General features: G+C 48.2%; 1 protein-coding gene across 1 annotated transcript in view; it reads right to left on the minus strand.

Annotated features, from left to right (window-relative positions):
- Positions 1–11,528: 11,528 nt before the first annotated feature.
- PLEKHO2 (pleckstrin homology domain containing O2) overlaps positions 11,529–16,501 on the minus strand; it is a 42,629-nt gene continuing 37,656 nt past the window's right edge. The window contains exon 6 of the mRNA XM_077918973.1: positions 11,529–16,274. Coding sequence (XP_077775099.1) covers positions 15,093–16,274 — 1,182 coding nt within the window. The 3' untranslated portion in view covers positions 11,529–15,092. The remainder of the gene's footprint in view (positions 16,275–16,501) is intronic.

Raw genomic sequence — 16,501 nt, forward strand, 5'->3', positions numbered from 1 at the left:
TAACCTGCAAGGCAGCAGTAAATGCATAGCAGTTAGAGATGCACAACCTAAAGAATGTTGCTGCTAAGATGCCCAAAGAATAAAAAGTACATCCAGCACCAAAGAGAATGAAAGATGGCACAAATTTGCATATTCTGTGTCCAGGTGCACATTTAGAATTAATTAAAGGTAAAGCTAAAGGGACCCCTGACCATTAGGTCCAGTCGTGGACGACTCAGGTTGCAGTGCTCATCTCGCTTTATTGGCCGAGGGAGCCGGCGTTCAGCTTCTGGGTCATGTGGCCACCATGAGTAAGCTGCTTTTGGCGAACCAGAGCAGCACATGGAAACACGGTTTACCTTCCTGCCAGAGCAGTACCTATTTATCTACTTGCACTTTGACGTGCTTTCAAACTGCTAGGTTGGCAGGAGCAGGGACTGAGCAACGTCGCAGGGATTCGAACCACCAACTTTCTGATCAGCAATCCCTAGGCTCTGTGGTTTAACCCACAGCACCACCCGCATCCCTTAGAATTAATTACTATGATTTAAAAAGAAATTTGATGCATCTCGCCGGAGTGGGGAACAAGGTCTCCTGTGTGCCTCCTCACTCAGTTTGTTGTCTAGATGCTAACTGTTGATATGCAACTGCAAGCTCTCCCACCGTACGGTTCTTTATCTTTTAATTAGACTTGGACTGGACAGCCCTTCTATTGGGATACAACTTCAAAAAGAGACATGTCCTCTAAAGTAGGACACACAGCCACTAATTGCACAGGGCAGAATATCCAAATGGGAGCAAAAAAATGTGTACCAAATCACTTACAGTGTGTTGACTTTAATGGCATCTCGACATTTGCAGCTTGAAGTGGGCAGCCCCACTCTTCCCAAGAGTAGGGCTGACTCCCTTTGTTAATTTTATAGACTACTTTTCTTCCATGATGGAACCCAAGGCAACATGCATGTGGCTTCCAGGAAGTCTCCCATCTAGACAATGACCAGACCAAGGCCTCAGCAAATTGGAGGCCTCAAGTGCCTGAGAACGTAGACTATATTGCCTGCCTTTCCGAATACCATCAAGACAGATGTACCACTTGCCCAAAGGAAGGGGCTTGCATTTCATTACTCAGTAAACCAACGCATTCATACCTTAATAATAATAATAATAATAAATTTTATTTATATCCCGCCCTCCCCAGCCGAAGCCGGGCTCAGGGCGGCTAACAACACTAAAACAGTACAACATTATAAATACATTCTAAAAATTAATTAAAATACAAATTGATGGCAACCATAGACTAAAGCTTTGTAGAGATTGCCAAAGGAGGGAGTCAGGCTGCGCCCTGACCAAAAGCCTGGTGGAACAGCTCTGTCTTGCAGGCCCTCCGGAAAGATGTCAAGTCCTGCAGGGCCCTTGTCTCTTGCGACAGAGCGTTCCACCAGGTTGGAGCCGCAACCGAAAAAGCTCTGGCTCTAGTTGAGGCCAGCCTAACCTCTCTGTGGCCTGGGACCTTCAAGATGTTTTTATTTGAAGACCGTAAGTTCCTCTGTGGGGCATACCAGGAGAGGCGGTCCCGTAGGTACGAGGGTCCTAGGCCGTATAGGGCTTTAAAGGTTAAAACCAGCACCTTAAACCTGATCCTGTACTCCACCGGGAGCCAGTGCAGCTGGTATAGTACCGGATGAATGTGATCTCGCAGCGAAGACCCCGTAAGGAGTCTCGCTGCGGCATTCTGCACCCGCTGGAGTTTCTGGGTCAGTCTCAAGGGCAGCCCCACGTAGAGCGAGTTACAATAATCCAGTCTGGAGGTGACCGTCGCGTGGATCACAGTGGCTAGGTCAGGGCGAGAGAGGTAAGGAGCCAACTGCTTAGCTTGGCGGAGATGAAAAAATGCCGCCTTTGTTATAGCTGCAATCTGCGCCTCCATGGAGAGGGAGGTATCGAAGATTACACCCAAACTCTTAACGGACGGTGCTGGCACTAATTGCACCCCCGCAAGAGAAGGGAGTTGCCCCCTCAATCTCATATCGTCCCGTCCCAGCCAGAGGACCTCTGTCTTCGAAGGATTTAACTTCAACCGGCTCCCACGTAACCATCCAGCCACAGCTTCCAAGCATCTGATCAGTGTGTCTGGGGCCGAGTCAGGATGGCCATCCATCAACAGATAGAGTTGGGTGTCATCAGCATACTGATGGCAGCCCAGCCCAAAACTCCGGACAAGCTGGGCAAGGGGGCGCATAAAGATGTTAAAAAGCATCGGGGAGAGAATCGCACCCTGAGGCACTCCACACACCAAGGAGTGGCGGGATGACAATTCCCCCCCAAGCGCCACCCTCTGTCCCCGACCAGAGAGAAACGAGCGCAGCCATTGAAGGGCTGTGCCCTGGATCCCCACGTCGGCAAGGCGGTGGTCCAGGAGTTCGTGATCGACCATGTCGAAGGCTGCTGACAGGTCTAGAAGAATCAGCAGCCCCGACCCGCCTCGATCCAGCTGCCTACGGAGATCATCTGTTAAGGCGACCAGAGCCGTCTCGGTCCCATGACCAGCGCGGAAGCCGGACTGGAATGGATCCAGAGCCGATGTTTCATCCAGAAACCTACCAAGCTGTTCCGCAACCGCTCTCTCAATCACCTTACCCAGGAATGGAAGATTCGAAACCGGGCGGTAATTGGATAGATCTAAGGGATCTAATGATGTTTTCTTTAAAAGCGGGCGCACCACTGCCTCCTTCAGTTCCCCTGGGAATGTCCCGGTGCCAAGGGACAAATTGATGATATCCCCCAGGGGGGCCCGCACCTCGTCTGGACACGCTCTAATCAGCCAGGACGGGCACGGGTCGAGAGGACAAGTGGTGGGCTTTCCAGCTCGGAGGAGTCTGTCCACATCGGCTGGGGATATCCGGTCAAAGTGGTCCAATACTGGACCCGAGGACAGTCGAGGGGCCTCCAGTTCCTTTATTGTATCGAAATTCTGTTTGTGAAAACCTCGGCTACCTTTGCAGCAAAAAAAGCAATCTCACCTGCTCTGAATTACACTGTGCTCGTTGAGGCTGCAGAGAGGAGAAACTGTTTTCAGTCTTCCCTACAAGTAAAAATAAAAATCTAGCACCTAAGGTGCTAGCCTAGTGTCTGCTAGATATGCTAGTTTTCTAACTGCATAGAGGTTTGTGTGTGTGTGTGTGTGTGTGTGTGTGTGTGTGTACACACACGCTTGTGTTTCAAACACAGAGCAGCATTAAAAGTTTGAACCTCTCCACCTGCAGCCTAAGACATTACAATCCACTCTACCATGGAGAATAGGGCAGTCCACTTCTCCATTTATCTGGATTCAATTCTAGATTTTCAGCAAGGAGGACTCAAAACACCTGCAAGCTTTAACCTAGGAGGGGGCAACTGCCAGCTAACTCCCCAATTTCAGCCTGTCCCTCCCTCCTGCCTGCCCTTTAGCCTCTCTTAAGAAAATCACAGTATGAACAAGCAATCTGGCACCAAATATTTGCAGTCAAAAGTGTGCCATCAAATTGCCAGTTCCAAATTAGCCTCCACTAGCATTAGGAAGATAAGCGAATAGGCAGATTCATAAGTCCATCTAGTACATTCTAAACAGCTTGCACCAGTCTTTTTCAAAAATTTATACATGTAGTCTAATTCTTACTTACCCCTAGCAAAGGCTCAGCAAATCTTGCTCAGCTGAGGTCCAAATTCACATGAGGAAAAGCTGACTTTTATCCCAGCAGAACTGTGGGCAGGAGCTGGAACATCTCTCAATCAGGTGCATCTCGGAGATGGTGAATGTGTGGGAAGGTGGCTTATTAAGGAAGAAGGGAGGAAGAGGTGTGGAATGGGAGAGAAGGCAAGGCCTGCTATGGACCCCCCCCCCACCGCCCGCCCCATGGTGAATATGATTGAGACTGTGACAAGGTGGCTGCTCTGTAATGAAGAATCTAGGTCACTGGGGCAAAGGGTATGGGAATGTGAGTGAATGAGTTATTTTTAAAGAGACAGTCATTTTATTCATAGCCCTCCTCCACATCTACCACCTTAAATTCAGACCTTACTAGCATCATCTGAGGCCTTTCTGCATGAAAGACACCCAGAGAGCAGGAACAAGGGAGAGGGTCTTTTTGGTTGCGGCCCCACTGCCTGTTAGGCCCTCTTGGCGCCAACACTGACATATTTTAGGCACTGGGTTAAGACTTTGCTCTGAGTAGCCTAACCTGCCTCATAAGGGAGAGAGTGACGGGCTAAAGTTCACGCAGATAACTTTATGGCTGAGTGGGTATTTGAACCCAAATCCTAGTCTGATACATTTACCACTACAACACGGTGGTGTGATGAACATTCAGAAGTCTAGAACAGGGATGGGAAACTTTGGTCCTCCAGCTGTTCCAGGACTGCAGCTCCCAACATCCCTTGCCATTGTTGGCAAGGGCTGATGGGAATTGGAGTTCAAAAACATCTGGCGGGCCAGAGATTCCCCAGCCCTTACCTGGAGGGACTCTTGTCACTGGCTAAATAGTGTCAGTTCAAGCACTTGGCTATTTTCTGGGATTGCCCAAACACATTTATCTCCACAGGGCGATTCTAAACATGCTTACTGAGAAATACAATGAATTCAGTGGCACATAAGCGCAATCCTCTACATATCTACAGAGAAGTAAGTCCTGCTAAGTTAAATGGACTGTGATGCTGTGCCCTACTTACCTGTGAGTAAGGCTCATTGAACTCAATGGGATTTACTTCTGAGTAGAGTTTGTCTGAAGGGACGCGGGTGGCGCTGTGGGTAAAAGCCTCAGCGCCTAGGACTTATGGATCGAAAGGTCAGTGGTTCGAATCCCCGCGGCGGGGTGCGCTCCCGTTGCTCGGTCCCAGCGCCTGCCAACCTAGCAGTTCGAAAGCACCCCCGGGTGCAAGTAGATAAATAGGGACCGCTTACTAGCGGGAAGGTAAACGGCGTTTCCGTGTGCGGCTCTGGCTCGCCAGATGCAGCTTCGTCACGCTGGCCACGTGACCCGGAAGTGTCTCCGGACAGCGCTGGCCCCCGGCCTCTTGAGTGAGATGGGCGCACAACCCCAGAGTCTGTCAAGACTGGCCCGTACGGGCAGGGGTACCTTTACTTTACCTTTACTAGAGTTTGTCTTGGAGTCTGATGTTATTTGGTAATTTGCAAAAGGAAACCCCAAAGTGCTGAAAGCCACAAACTTTCCCACTTTTTATAGCTCTTCAGAAAGAAGAGAAGCAGAAGAAAAAGAAAGCAGAAGACAGATGCAACTGTATGTTTATTGCCTATTTCAAGGGGCTCAACGTGGCGCCCTTGAGGTCTTCCTCTGGTGCCCACAGGTAGTGATGAGCTTACATTTTCCTCCCCAGAAAAGTATATAAGGCTGAAGGAGGGTGTTGGGAACAGGGGAAGCTGCCTTAGAGTCGGACAACTGGCCCACCCAGCTCAGTATTGTCTACACTGACTTGCAATGGTTTTCTAGTGTTTTAGTCAGAGAGTCTCTCCCAGTCCTATGTGTCCATGTCTGAAGGCAAAGCAGATGTTCGGTCTCTGCCACCGAGTTACAACCCTTCCCCTAGTGGTGCTGTTTCCCTTTGCTTGCTCTTTTACATCTATGTGCTTTTCCAAGTCTCAGATTATTTCAGCTGAACCTAACTTGCACCCAGATTGCTTGGAAAAAATGAAGCTCATGAGTGTGCACTTTTTCTCTCTTTTTGTCTCTTTGGAGTGAGGGGCTGATAGAGGGGACAGAAGTGGCCAGAGCAGGTGGTGCTCATATCGCCCACTCAAAAAAACAGATCTGCCCATGGGCCTAAAACAGTGGGTCACCCTTTGTCTATTTCAACAATATGTATTGTTCATGCCACTAGCAAACATGCGTCACAATCTGCCAATTAAATTGTCTGATACGTAGCGATTTATGCAACCCACGTTCCAACATTCCACCGCTTTGGTCTGGGGAGGTGTGGCTATGGCTCGTTGGCAGAACCTCTAAATTTGCATGCAGAAGGTCTCAGGTTCAATTTGTAGCATCTCCAGACAGGGCTGGTACAGATCCTGGCCTGAAATCTTGGAGAGCCTCTGCCATTGTAGACAATACTGATCGATATGATTCAATGATCTAAGTATGACAGCTTCCTATGTTCCTGTGTTTGCTAGAAGTATGTGTTTGAAATTACTGAAGATGTTAGTTCATGTGCTTTTAATGTCTCTCTCTCTCTCTCTCTCTCTCTCTCTGTGTGTGTGTGTGTGTGTGTGTGTGTGTGTGTGTGTGTGTGTGTGTTTGTATGGACAACACCAGAAGCAGCCAAGGGAAATGTGTGTCTCTGGCTACAGACCTTCCTGTGGCTCCACTGTCCAGTGTCCTGTCCCAGAATAAATGTTTATAGTTTCTCCAAAGAGGGAAAGAGCGAAGGAGCATTCTTCCTGTTCGAGATGGGCGCAAAGAGGAAGCCAGGAGAGGAAATAAGCTCGTGACAAAATGCAAAGGAAATGTTCGGCAGCTTTAAGGCACTTGGTTTTCATTCTAAGGCACCAAAAATAGGCTCTGCATTTGGGGGTGTTAACTTCCTTTCGTGAACTATCTGCATGAATTCAAAAGTTGGCAGCAAACCATAAAAAGAGAAGAGAGGAAGCAACAAGACATCTACATGGCAACCCTTAATTTCTGGTTCCCATCTAAAAGATGCCCTTCAGCTGCCAAAGGTTCATGATGCAGGCCAAGGGGTTGCACCACTCCCCAGTTCTCTGTGGGTGTCCACTTGCCTTCCACCAAACCACGCAACGACCTTGGGAAGAGGAAATTGCTGATCAGTCTGCAATTTGGCACAAGGATGTAGGAATGTGGTCTGTTAGGGCAAATGGGGCGCTGCCCCACCAACCTCAGTCTTGATTCCCCCAAGCCCACCTGCTTTCTGACTTGCACTCAGTCCCAAGAGCAGCTCTGGCTGTCTGCTTCTGCTTCCTCCTCTTTGGACTCAGTGTGGTCCTCTTAAACTCAGCAGAAGGATGGGGACAAATAATAAGTTCCCTGGCTCCACCTGCTGCTGGGCTCATTGCTTTCCACCCCGCCAGTCCCAATGGGCACTACTGCCAACCTAGCGGTTCAAAAGTACGCCAGTGCAGTGGGAAGGTAAACAGCATTTCCGTGCACTCTGGTTTCCGTCACGGTGCTCTGTTGTGCCAGAAGCAGCTTAGTCATGCTGGCCACATAACCATCTATGTGTGGACAAATGCCGGCTCCCTCGGCCTGAAAGTGAGATGAGCGCCACAACCCCATAGTCGCCTTTGACTGGACTTAACCATCCAGGGGTCCTTTTTTAACCTTTACTGCCACCACTGCCTTCAGGGTAGGACTTTAGGGGAGAAATCCAGAGCCCCAGTCTGCAAAACGGCCAGGAGGGACCCCAAACGAAAGACGGTCAACTTACTACATGCATAGGCAACCTGATGCCCCCCCCGGAAATGTTGAACTACAACTATTTACCCCAGTATTCCACAAATGCCACTCTCTGGAGCAGCAGATCTCTGTGTTGTCAGCATACTGCTGCCAACGTCCTTCAAGACTCTGGATGACCCCACTCAGCGCTTTCATGTAGATAGATGTTAAGCAGCATGAGGGATGAAATCAAACCCTGAGGAACCCACGGGGCCAAACAACACTTCACAAGCATCATCCTCTGTGAACAACCATCTAAGTAAGATCAGAACCACCACGAAACAGTGCCGTCCACTCCCAGCTTGGACAGCCACTCCAGTACCATGGTCAAATGCCCCGGGAGGTCAAGAATAATGAACAAGGACACATTTCCCCATCTCTCTCCCTACAGAAGTCATCAAACAGGATGACCAAAGCAGCTTCTGTGCCAAAACCCGGCCTAAAACTCAATTGAAAAGGATCTAGAAAATTGGTTTTCACCAAGAGAACTGGGATCTGATCCATGATCACCTGCTCAAGGACCTTCCCAAGAAGGGGAGATTGACAACTGGCCAGTAATTACTTAAATTTTCAGAATCCAGGGAATGTTTATTTAGAAGTGTTTTGACCACTTCCTCCTTTAAGCAAGCAAGGACAAACCCGTCTCCTGAGGAGGCATTAATCACTTCCCTGGCCCAGACAGCTCTCGCCTCCCTCTTACTTTTTATCAGCCAAGTGAGTCAAGGGTCAAGGGTCCCTCTGCATAGGATTCACTGATGTGATATCTGGGTACTGTATTCTTCAGTGGCTGTTCACAAGATGCTCATCTGCTTGGACCTTTGGCCCAACCCAAGAGAGAATTTCTTACAATCTTAAACATAGGCTAACATTGTTCCCTGCGGTTCCTTGCTTTGCTCTGCATGCTTAAGAACAAGGATCTCCCTCTTCAGTTTTCAGTGGCATATGGGAGGGCTAATCAGCTGTGAAAATATCTCACAGACAAAGAGCCCATTGGGGGTTCCTTCAGTCTGCTGCAGAAATCCAAACTTGCCTTCCTCCATTGGGTCTACTACAGTGTAGATGATGTATTTTTAGGCAGTGTTTATTTATTGACTGTATTTTAAAACGCAGCTCTGCGGCCCCCGAAAAGCCGGTTTCCTCTTCCATTGAAACCAATGTTGATATTGGCTGGCAACTGTGTGATATTGTGGCACTGATTTGTATTGGCTCAGGCAGAGCGTAGGCGGTGGTGTGTTCTTAGCAGGAAGAATACACTAAGTGCCTACCTAGTAATCCAAAGACAGCCAACCTGGTGCCTTCCAGATGTTTTGGACCATAGTTCCCATCATCCCCAGCCAGCATGGCCAATTGGTCAGGGATGATGAGAATGAAAGTCTGCAACATCTGGAGACCACCACACTGGCATGACCAACCACTGTAGTCCATGTATTGGTAACATTGAGGCTGGATTACTGCAATGTGTTCTATATCCAGATAATGCAGAATGCAACATCCAGACTGTTGATGGGGGCATCTTGCCAACAACACGTGACACCATTGCTAAAACATCTGTGCTGGCTGCCCACCTACCACAAAACCAAGCTCAAGGTCTTTGTATTAATTTGCAAAGCCTTGAACACCTCGAGTCCAGGGTACCTTAGGGACTGCCTAGGTTCTTATATCCCAGCTCAGTTATCAAAATCGTCTTCAGGAGTATTATTGGTTGCCTTCTGCATTGGTGAGGCTCATGAAATTGGCACCCTTGGCCAAGTCCTAATGAATGCTCTGCAAACAGATTCAGCAGCCACCTTCTGTTTCAACATTTAAAAGCCTGCTGAAAACTTTTCTAAGCTGCCAAGCTTACGCCGCCAGTTAAGAAGGTATCTTTCAATAATGGCTGTTTGATGTTCTCCGATTTTAATTTTTAATGTCTTTTTATTATATATAGATATGATTATAAATCACTTCCATTTTTTATGGGATGGAGGTTCTGAATATAAAGAGCAGGAGAACAGAACACACTTGAACTGCACTGAGTAATCACAGTCATCTCTAGCCTTTTAGAGCAGAGCAGCAGCTGGGATCCTTGGTCCAGGTCACAAAACGCCTCCTGAGCACTTTTCTGTTTGCAGATGCAAACATCGCAACTTGTGGCCGGGAACTTGACAGGCCGCAGGAGCACACTGTGCCTTCCTTATTAGGCAAAGACTCTCTGAAGCTCTGCGAATTGCATCTGGTTTGTGGCTTATCTGCTGGAGGATTTTTGCCGTTTCGTAAATACAGCACCGCCAGACAATTCACCCAGCTGTGCCGCAGCAAGGAGAGGTGTTGTGCAGGGTTCGTAAAAGGGCTGGCTTTGCTAGAGGGAGCAGGGGGGAAAGGACTTGCTGGAAAGAGCAGCGCTGTTCTGAAAAACGGAGGCTTGTTCACCCGCAGCAGCCAGCTGCTTGAAAAAAGGCCTGTTGTGCGTATGCCAGATTCCACCACCCTATGGCCAACAAGTCGTGCATGTGACTCTGCTGCCATGTGCGCAACCTCCACTTCTCTTTGGCAGCTTCCCTCACAGGCTGGGAAAGGGATGTTTGCGGTTTAGAGGCCTGCAGCCTGCGCAGCCACAGGGGAAAGACTTCAAAAGAGCAGGAGTTCAGAGAAGGGGTCCCAAAGGCAGCAGGATACTACATTTTTAAGCAATACGGTACATGTTATAGTCTCAAATGGGTCCTCTCTGTAAGGCCATTCAGTCCAGAGTAGGGATGGGGGGGGGGGGGATTCAGTTAGGTTTGCAGTTTAATGCATATCTACCCCCTGGCGTAGCAGCAAATTCAGAAGTGCAGTGTTGCTTCATGAAAGTCACAGCCTCATCGCTACACCTTTCTAGGACTCTACAACCTTCTAAGATTATACAATAATCTTATAATTCAATATAACGATGATGATGACGATTGCCTTTAAGCTAGATGTGCTGTTTTCTGTGCACATAGACAGGCAAATGTTTTTGAACGCTCCCTTACCTTCTTCAAGACTCAAGTTGTGCTTTCCTTGTACAGTGGTACCTCGGTTTAAGAACAACCCTGTTTACGAACTATTTGGTATGAGAACTCCGTAAAATCGGAAGTACAGTAGTACCTCGGGTTACAGATGCTTCAGGTTACAGACACTTCAGGTTACAGACTCCGCTTACCCAGAAATAGTACCTTGGGTTAAGAACTTTGCTTCAGGATGAGAATAGAAATTGTGCGGCGGCAGCGCAGTGGCAGCAGGAGGCCCCATTGGATAAAGTGGTACCTCAGGTTAAGAACAGTTTCAGCTTAAGAACAGACCTTCAGAACGAATTAAGTTTTTAACCGGAGGTACCACTGTAGTGTCCCGGTTAGCAAACTTTACCTCAGTCTACGAACAGAAGCCAAACAGTGGAAGGGCACTAGCGGTGGGAGGCCTCATTAGGAAAAGTGCGCCTCGGTTTAAGAATGGACTTCAGGAATGGATTAAGTTTGTAAACCAAGGTACCACTGTACATTATGAAGACCTTGCCCACTGTTCTCTGGAAACTGAAGCGCCTTGCGCTTTCAGTGTTCCTCAATGCTTAGCTTTGGAGGCTACAGATCAACGGCTTCTCGCTGTTCTTCCTTCTCCGGAGTTAGCCTTGGAGATGGTCCTCAAGGGCCGGCACAGCTCCTTTCACCTTGATTGGCCTCAAAAACCAACAATAGCAGGAAGGACTGCCTGGCCTGGCCTGGCCTTTCCTACATTAAAAATGCCCCCTTAAACATAACACACATTTCACCGGATGCCATGAGAGATGTGCAAAGAGATTCTCTGTGTTAGGAAATGCCTTTTCTCACACTAAATGGGGAGCAGACCCCACACCATTCGTCTCTTTTTCTGCTCTTTCAGAGGTAGCAGTCATTTTGTGTTATGCTACACCCACATGGCAGCCATTTTGCGACTTGCATCTATGGAAATTTCTATAATTTCTAGGTGTGCCCACTGTCCCCGAAAAGTTTTGAGACTCCTGAAATGTTTGCATGTTCCTGTTGGTTTTGTTTCATGCTCTATAGAGCACACCCTACATTTTTTTTGGGGGGGGGTTGTTGAAACATACCCTTAAGCCCAAAGAGAAAAATCAAGACACTCAGAAAATCTTGGTTTAATATATATATATATTAGTTTCTCAGGATTTTATGGACTTGGGTCACCAGTTATCAATATGTGTGCCAACTACCTCATAGGCTTACAAGGATGCCACACTTTTCAGAATGAAACATTTTGGAAAGCGAGTTCTCCCACAAGAGATTCAATCCAGCCGGTATTGCCAAAAGAGGCTTTAATTTACTCTTATTTACAAGATAGTATAGAAAATAAGTTTTAAGTTGCTGTTAGTATATAGGTTGTAGAATATGTAGCTTCTAAATTTATGGGGGGGGGGACCAGCTGTGACGATTCAGAGGTGAATTTCTTGTTAAGGTTCCTATGGAAAGCACTTTGAGAAAATATATCAGACAGTTATTCAGTGTAAATTAAATATGTACGGCATAAATGGATGACGCAGGAGATACCAGCAGGTATTTCCTTCAGTGCGTAACTAGATAAATAAGGGCCAGTTCACACATTACATGGGGTACAGCGTTGCACAGAGCAGTACAACTAATACTGGCGTCTTCAGAAATGTGTCTGTGTGGTTTTGGCTCCAACATGTACAAACATCACTTTCTGTACACTTTATGACTGACAGTGGAACGTGTGGCATGACTTGGGTTTTTGTTTTGTTTTTAAAAAAGCACTATGTTAAGAGATGATGTGTGATCTCTTTTTGAGGTTGATGGCAGCCTGTTCACATGTGCAGATCTCCACGCGATGCTTTGCTGGAGATGAAAAGGCATGTGTGAACTAGCTCTTTTTGCAAACTTGTGTTAAGTTCACAATCATACATTTTTTAGGCACGCACAAAAGCCATTGTGGGGTATACCTAAAACAGTAATGGGGAGGGAAGTAGCCCTAAACACAAATATCTACCACCCTTTATTTAAAAGGCAAGCTGCTAGTGCAAAACAATTGCATATATGCTAAAGAGGAGCCCAGCTTCAATCCAGTTTTGCTCCAAGTTTGGAGAACTAGAACTTAGATATAATCATGTGATGAGTCACATGATCAGAGCAGCTCAGCTCCCCAAAGGCCAAGCTGGGAAAGCAAAGAAAGGCAAGGGAACTAACCTGAGTGAACATAATGAGGTTGTTAACTATTGCTTGGGGGGACCCCCCCCCCACTTTTGTGGTGTACTTACAACTTTTCAGGGCCAGCTCCAAATTTGAGAGTCCCCTTACATTGGCAGGTCCCTCCATGGCAGCTGGGGTGGGCACCTACAGGCCACCATTTGACATTTCCCACAATTCCTCCAGCACAGCATAACTCTGGGGTATTGTGAGACATTAAATGGGAATATAAAATGCTTAAACAAGAGCTAGACAACCCACAGTAGGAAGGTGCAAGTGTCATGTGCAAGTGTCAGTACTGGTGGAGACTGCTGGGACAGCAGAGGTCCCAGCAATTGCTTGATTGTTGCCAGGCCCTGGTACTAGGGCCAAGGTCAGGATTAAAGAAATATGCTCTGAAGTCATGTGGGGCACCATGGAACAAGAACCGGAAGTCAAGGGACAAAAGCCTCCTGCCACCCTGGAGAACCATTCAGCCCCCATTGTGCCTCACAACAGGCAGGGTGGCTGCCCTTCCAGCATCCTCATTTAGAGCCAAGCCAAGCCTTATCAACAAACCCTTCAAGGCAGCGTGCCCACTTGCCCACACATATATTTGTTAGTTATTTGTGGCTGGCCACCTGGAGGCCAATTTTATTCACCAAACAGGTTGTTGTTTTCAAGCCTGTCATAGGCATTCACACTGTGCTTTGTATTAAAGCGCTCTGATCTACACCAATTTTGTAGGTGATCCAGAACACTGGTGGGCACTAGGTAGCTCTTGAGGCACTTTGTTAGAATATGAAGAATTCTACCTTCCTCCCTTCCTTTTGAGGAGGGGGTTCCAACCCTCAAAGCTGCAGAAAAAACAAAAATGAGCTAAGCCCGTCCCTTTGGGCTTTGTTAAGTCATTGTTCACCTCACTCATTTTCCTCATTTACCCTGCAGGAATAGTTGCATGGTGTATTCAGCAAGAGCACAGGGCCACTGTGCTAGAAGTCAGCAACAAGAAGCCCCAACGAGAAATCTCCCTTCCTCCCATGAAAACTGATGCATCCTTCTCTGCCTCCACACCACCCCACTTGCTTGCCAGTGTACAGATAAAATGAAATCCATGGCAAGGCTTTGCTAGCTGGCCATTTGAGGGGCTGGGGGTAAGCGGCCTCCTCCAGGGTCATAGGTACTAAGTACCACTGTTTCCTGCCACCTAGCCTGCACTGCAAACGATTAGTCACCATTCGCTTGTTTATTAATGTGGTGCCAATTTAATGCCCGCACAATTGTTGTTATTTTTTTAATGACATGTGAATGTTAAAAGAAGCATCTGAGGAAAATGTTAAGCACGAGGTTCCCACACTTCAGGCCCCAGAGTGCAATAAGAGCTCACATGAGAAAAAAAGCAACTAAACAGAACTGAAAGTAAGTTATTCTGATATCACGAGTCCTGGGAATGGATAGCATTAATTTCATTGGGGAGGGGGAGCAGGTGTGTAGAAATAGTAATACTGGGGGTTGGGGGGGTGTGCCTATGCTCATGGGTCTTGCAAGGGTCGTTTTCCTAACATTAGCCCCTTGTTCATATGGTTGCCAAGCTGCTGCACCATTTGCCTGGTGGGAATGAAGGCACATGCCCTCTCCTCCTTCACTGCGCATCTAACGGAACACACAGTAAGGTCACCTCCACATTAAAAAACAAAACGGAGTTGGGGAGAGCTGTGCACGCGTTGGCTTCCTGTGGGGGAGTGCCATGCACCCCATCCTCTGCAATTTGCAGTGGATGGCTAGCCTGGCAAGCATAGGAATTCTGCCATTGCTGGAATGCAAGAAGGTTACGATCCACATCCCCTAAGTGCTTGCTTAAGTCTCTGACTGGAGTCTCGCAGCAAGTAGTTAGTGACTCTTCACACCCTGTTTCCATAAACTGGCAGTTCCCAAACTTTGGAGACTCCCCCTGCTCCATCTCTTTTACTTTGCCTCCATCTCTCTTAAAAACAACAACTTACTTTTCCCAGCCACAGATCAACCACCTGCTTTAGCTGGTAGGTTTATGGAGATTCTCATGTGCTAGAGTTTGTGTTATCACTTCCACTTGCAAGAATCTTGTGGGTCAGGACAAATGGCTATTAAAGGTGGGTTTCAGGAGGTGTCCCATCCCTGTTTTTCCCCTACTCTCTTGCCAGGAAGTAAATAACCATCAGATGATCTAGGCTTTCAGTTGCTGTTTGCAAAGGGTCTCCAAGAGAGCAAGAAAAAGAGCAGAGAGAAGCCCTTCCCTTGTCCTCTTAACCCCCCTGCTGCTGTCACCTGACCCACCAGGGGGTTCCAGCCCACAGCTTGAGCTCATCAGAGCGATACTTTAAAATTACGTTCCCCCCTCCTTCTTAGCAGTGTGCAGCAAGATGACATCCCCCCGTTTTCAAAACACCGACCTAGCGGAATAGTGGGAAGTTGTGCTGCGATATGGCAACATTTCAGCTAAGCCACAAAAAGCAGAAGCGCCTTCCTTTCAGGGAGCACTTCTCCTATACAGAGTCACTAGATCCTTCTGCGCCCCTTTCCGAAGCTCAGCCGGTTCCTTTTTCAGTTCTCCTAAATCTCTGATCTCTTGCAAGACCTGCGAGGCTTGCTGGAGCTGCTTTGCCGCCTCGTTGAGCAACGTCTCAGCATAGATCGGAGGCCCGTTGCTGCCATCCTGGGCCTGTTCAAATCCCCCCCGCAAAACCTCCTTCAGAAGTTTCTCTGTTCTTTCCTGCTCGCTGGCCACTTTCCTTTCCATCTGGGCCACTTTGGAGGCAGCTCCCCGCTGGAGGAATGGTCCCAGAAGGGGCTTCTTGGCTGGTTCCAACAGCAGGTCCCCTACGGAGGCACAGCGAGGCTTGGGAACTGGAGGATTTCCTTCAGGTTGCAAGGAGGGCAGCTGGTCTTTAGTCGCCAAGTCCAAACTCTCCTTATTTGCTTCTTGCTCTGACAAAGCTTCTCCCTGCTCCTCTCCATCTTGGAAAACAGTCTCAGAGGTTTCATCGCCAGCAACACCGGGGCTTTCACCGTTCGGGACATCAGGTGGGCGTCCGCCTTCAGAAGAATCCACCTCTGAGCTGTTCCTGTTCAATTTCATGCTGGCTCTCAACTTCTCCGACAGAACCTTAGGAGGAGGAGCTGGAGGTTTCAGCGTCTCCTTGGCTGCTTCGGATAAATTTTCTTTACTTCCGTGCACAGACAGATCAACGGCCTCGTCCTCCAGCTGCTCGGTAGCTGGACTGTCCCATGTCACCCTCATCTTATCAGATAAGATCTTTAGAGGAGGAACTGGAACTTTGGGATTGTTTTTGTGGGCCTCTGTTAGGTCCTCTCCATCTAGGGTGGCTTCAGGTTCTTCGGCGTCATCGCCTGTAGCAGCAACATCTTCTTCCGCAGAGTCTGCGTTGTCACCGGGTGCTGCGGTTTCCTTAAGGGGCTTCGCAGGAGGCACGGGGGGCTTCTTGGCTTCTACATCTTTGGGCACGGAGTCAGTGCTTATCTTCTCCGAAGGAGGCATAGGCGGTTTCGTAGGTGGCATGGGTGGTTTGGGAGTCTCCTTTGGAAGAGGAACGTCAGCAGCCTCGCTTGTGTCCACCATGATGGATGGAGGGCCGCTGTCTGGTACATCCAGGTCAAGCCTCAGGATCCCATCTGACACCCCACTGGCAACCTAGGCAAGGAAACAACAAGACAGATGTTGGGCATCAGGCTGCAGCAGAAAGGGAGATGGGAAGCAGGGCCACCCCAGCAACTGAGACAATAGCTCCACCAGGCTCCTCCCTCCCACAACTGTCTGTTGGCAGCAGCCATTCCATCAGGCTGCAGCTAAGAGAAAGAAAGTAAGCAGAACCGCCCCATCAGCTCTGCTGGAAGACCAGCTACATTTGGCTCCTCCTC

This window comes from Podarcis muralis, chromosome 14 (assembly GCF_964188315.1).
Source record: "Podarcis muralis chromosome 14, rPodMur119.hap1.1, whole genome shotgun sequence".
Lineage (NCBI taxonomy): Eukaryota > Metazoa > Chordata > Lepidosauria > Squamata > Lacertidae > Podarcis > Podarcis muralis.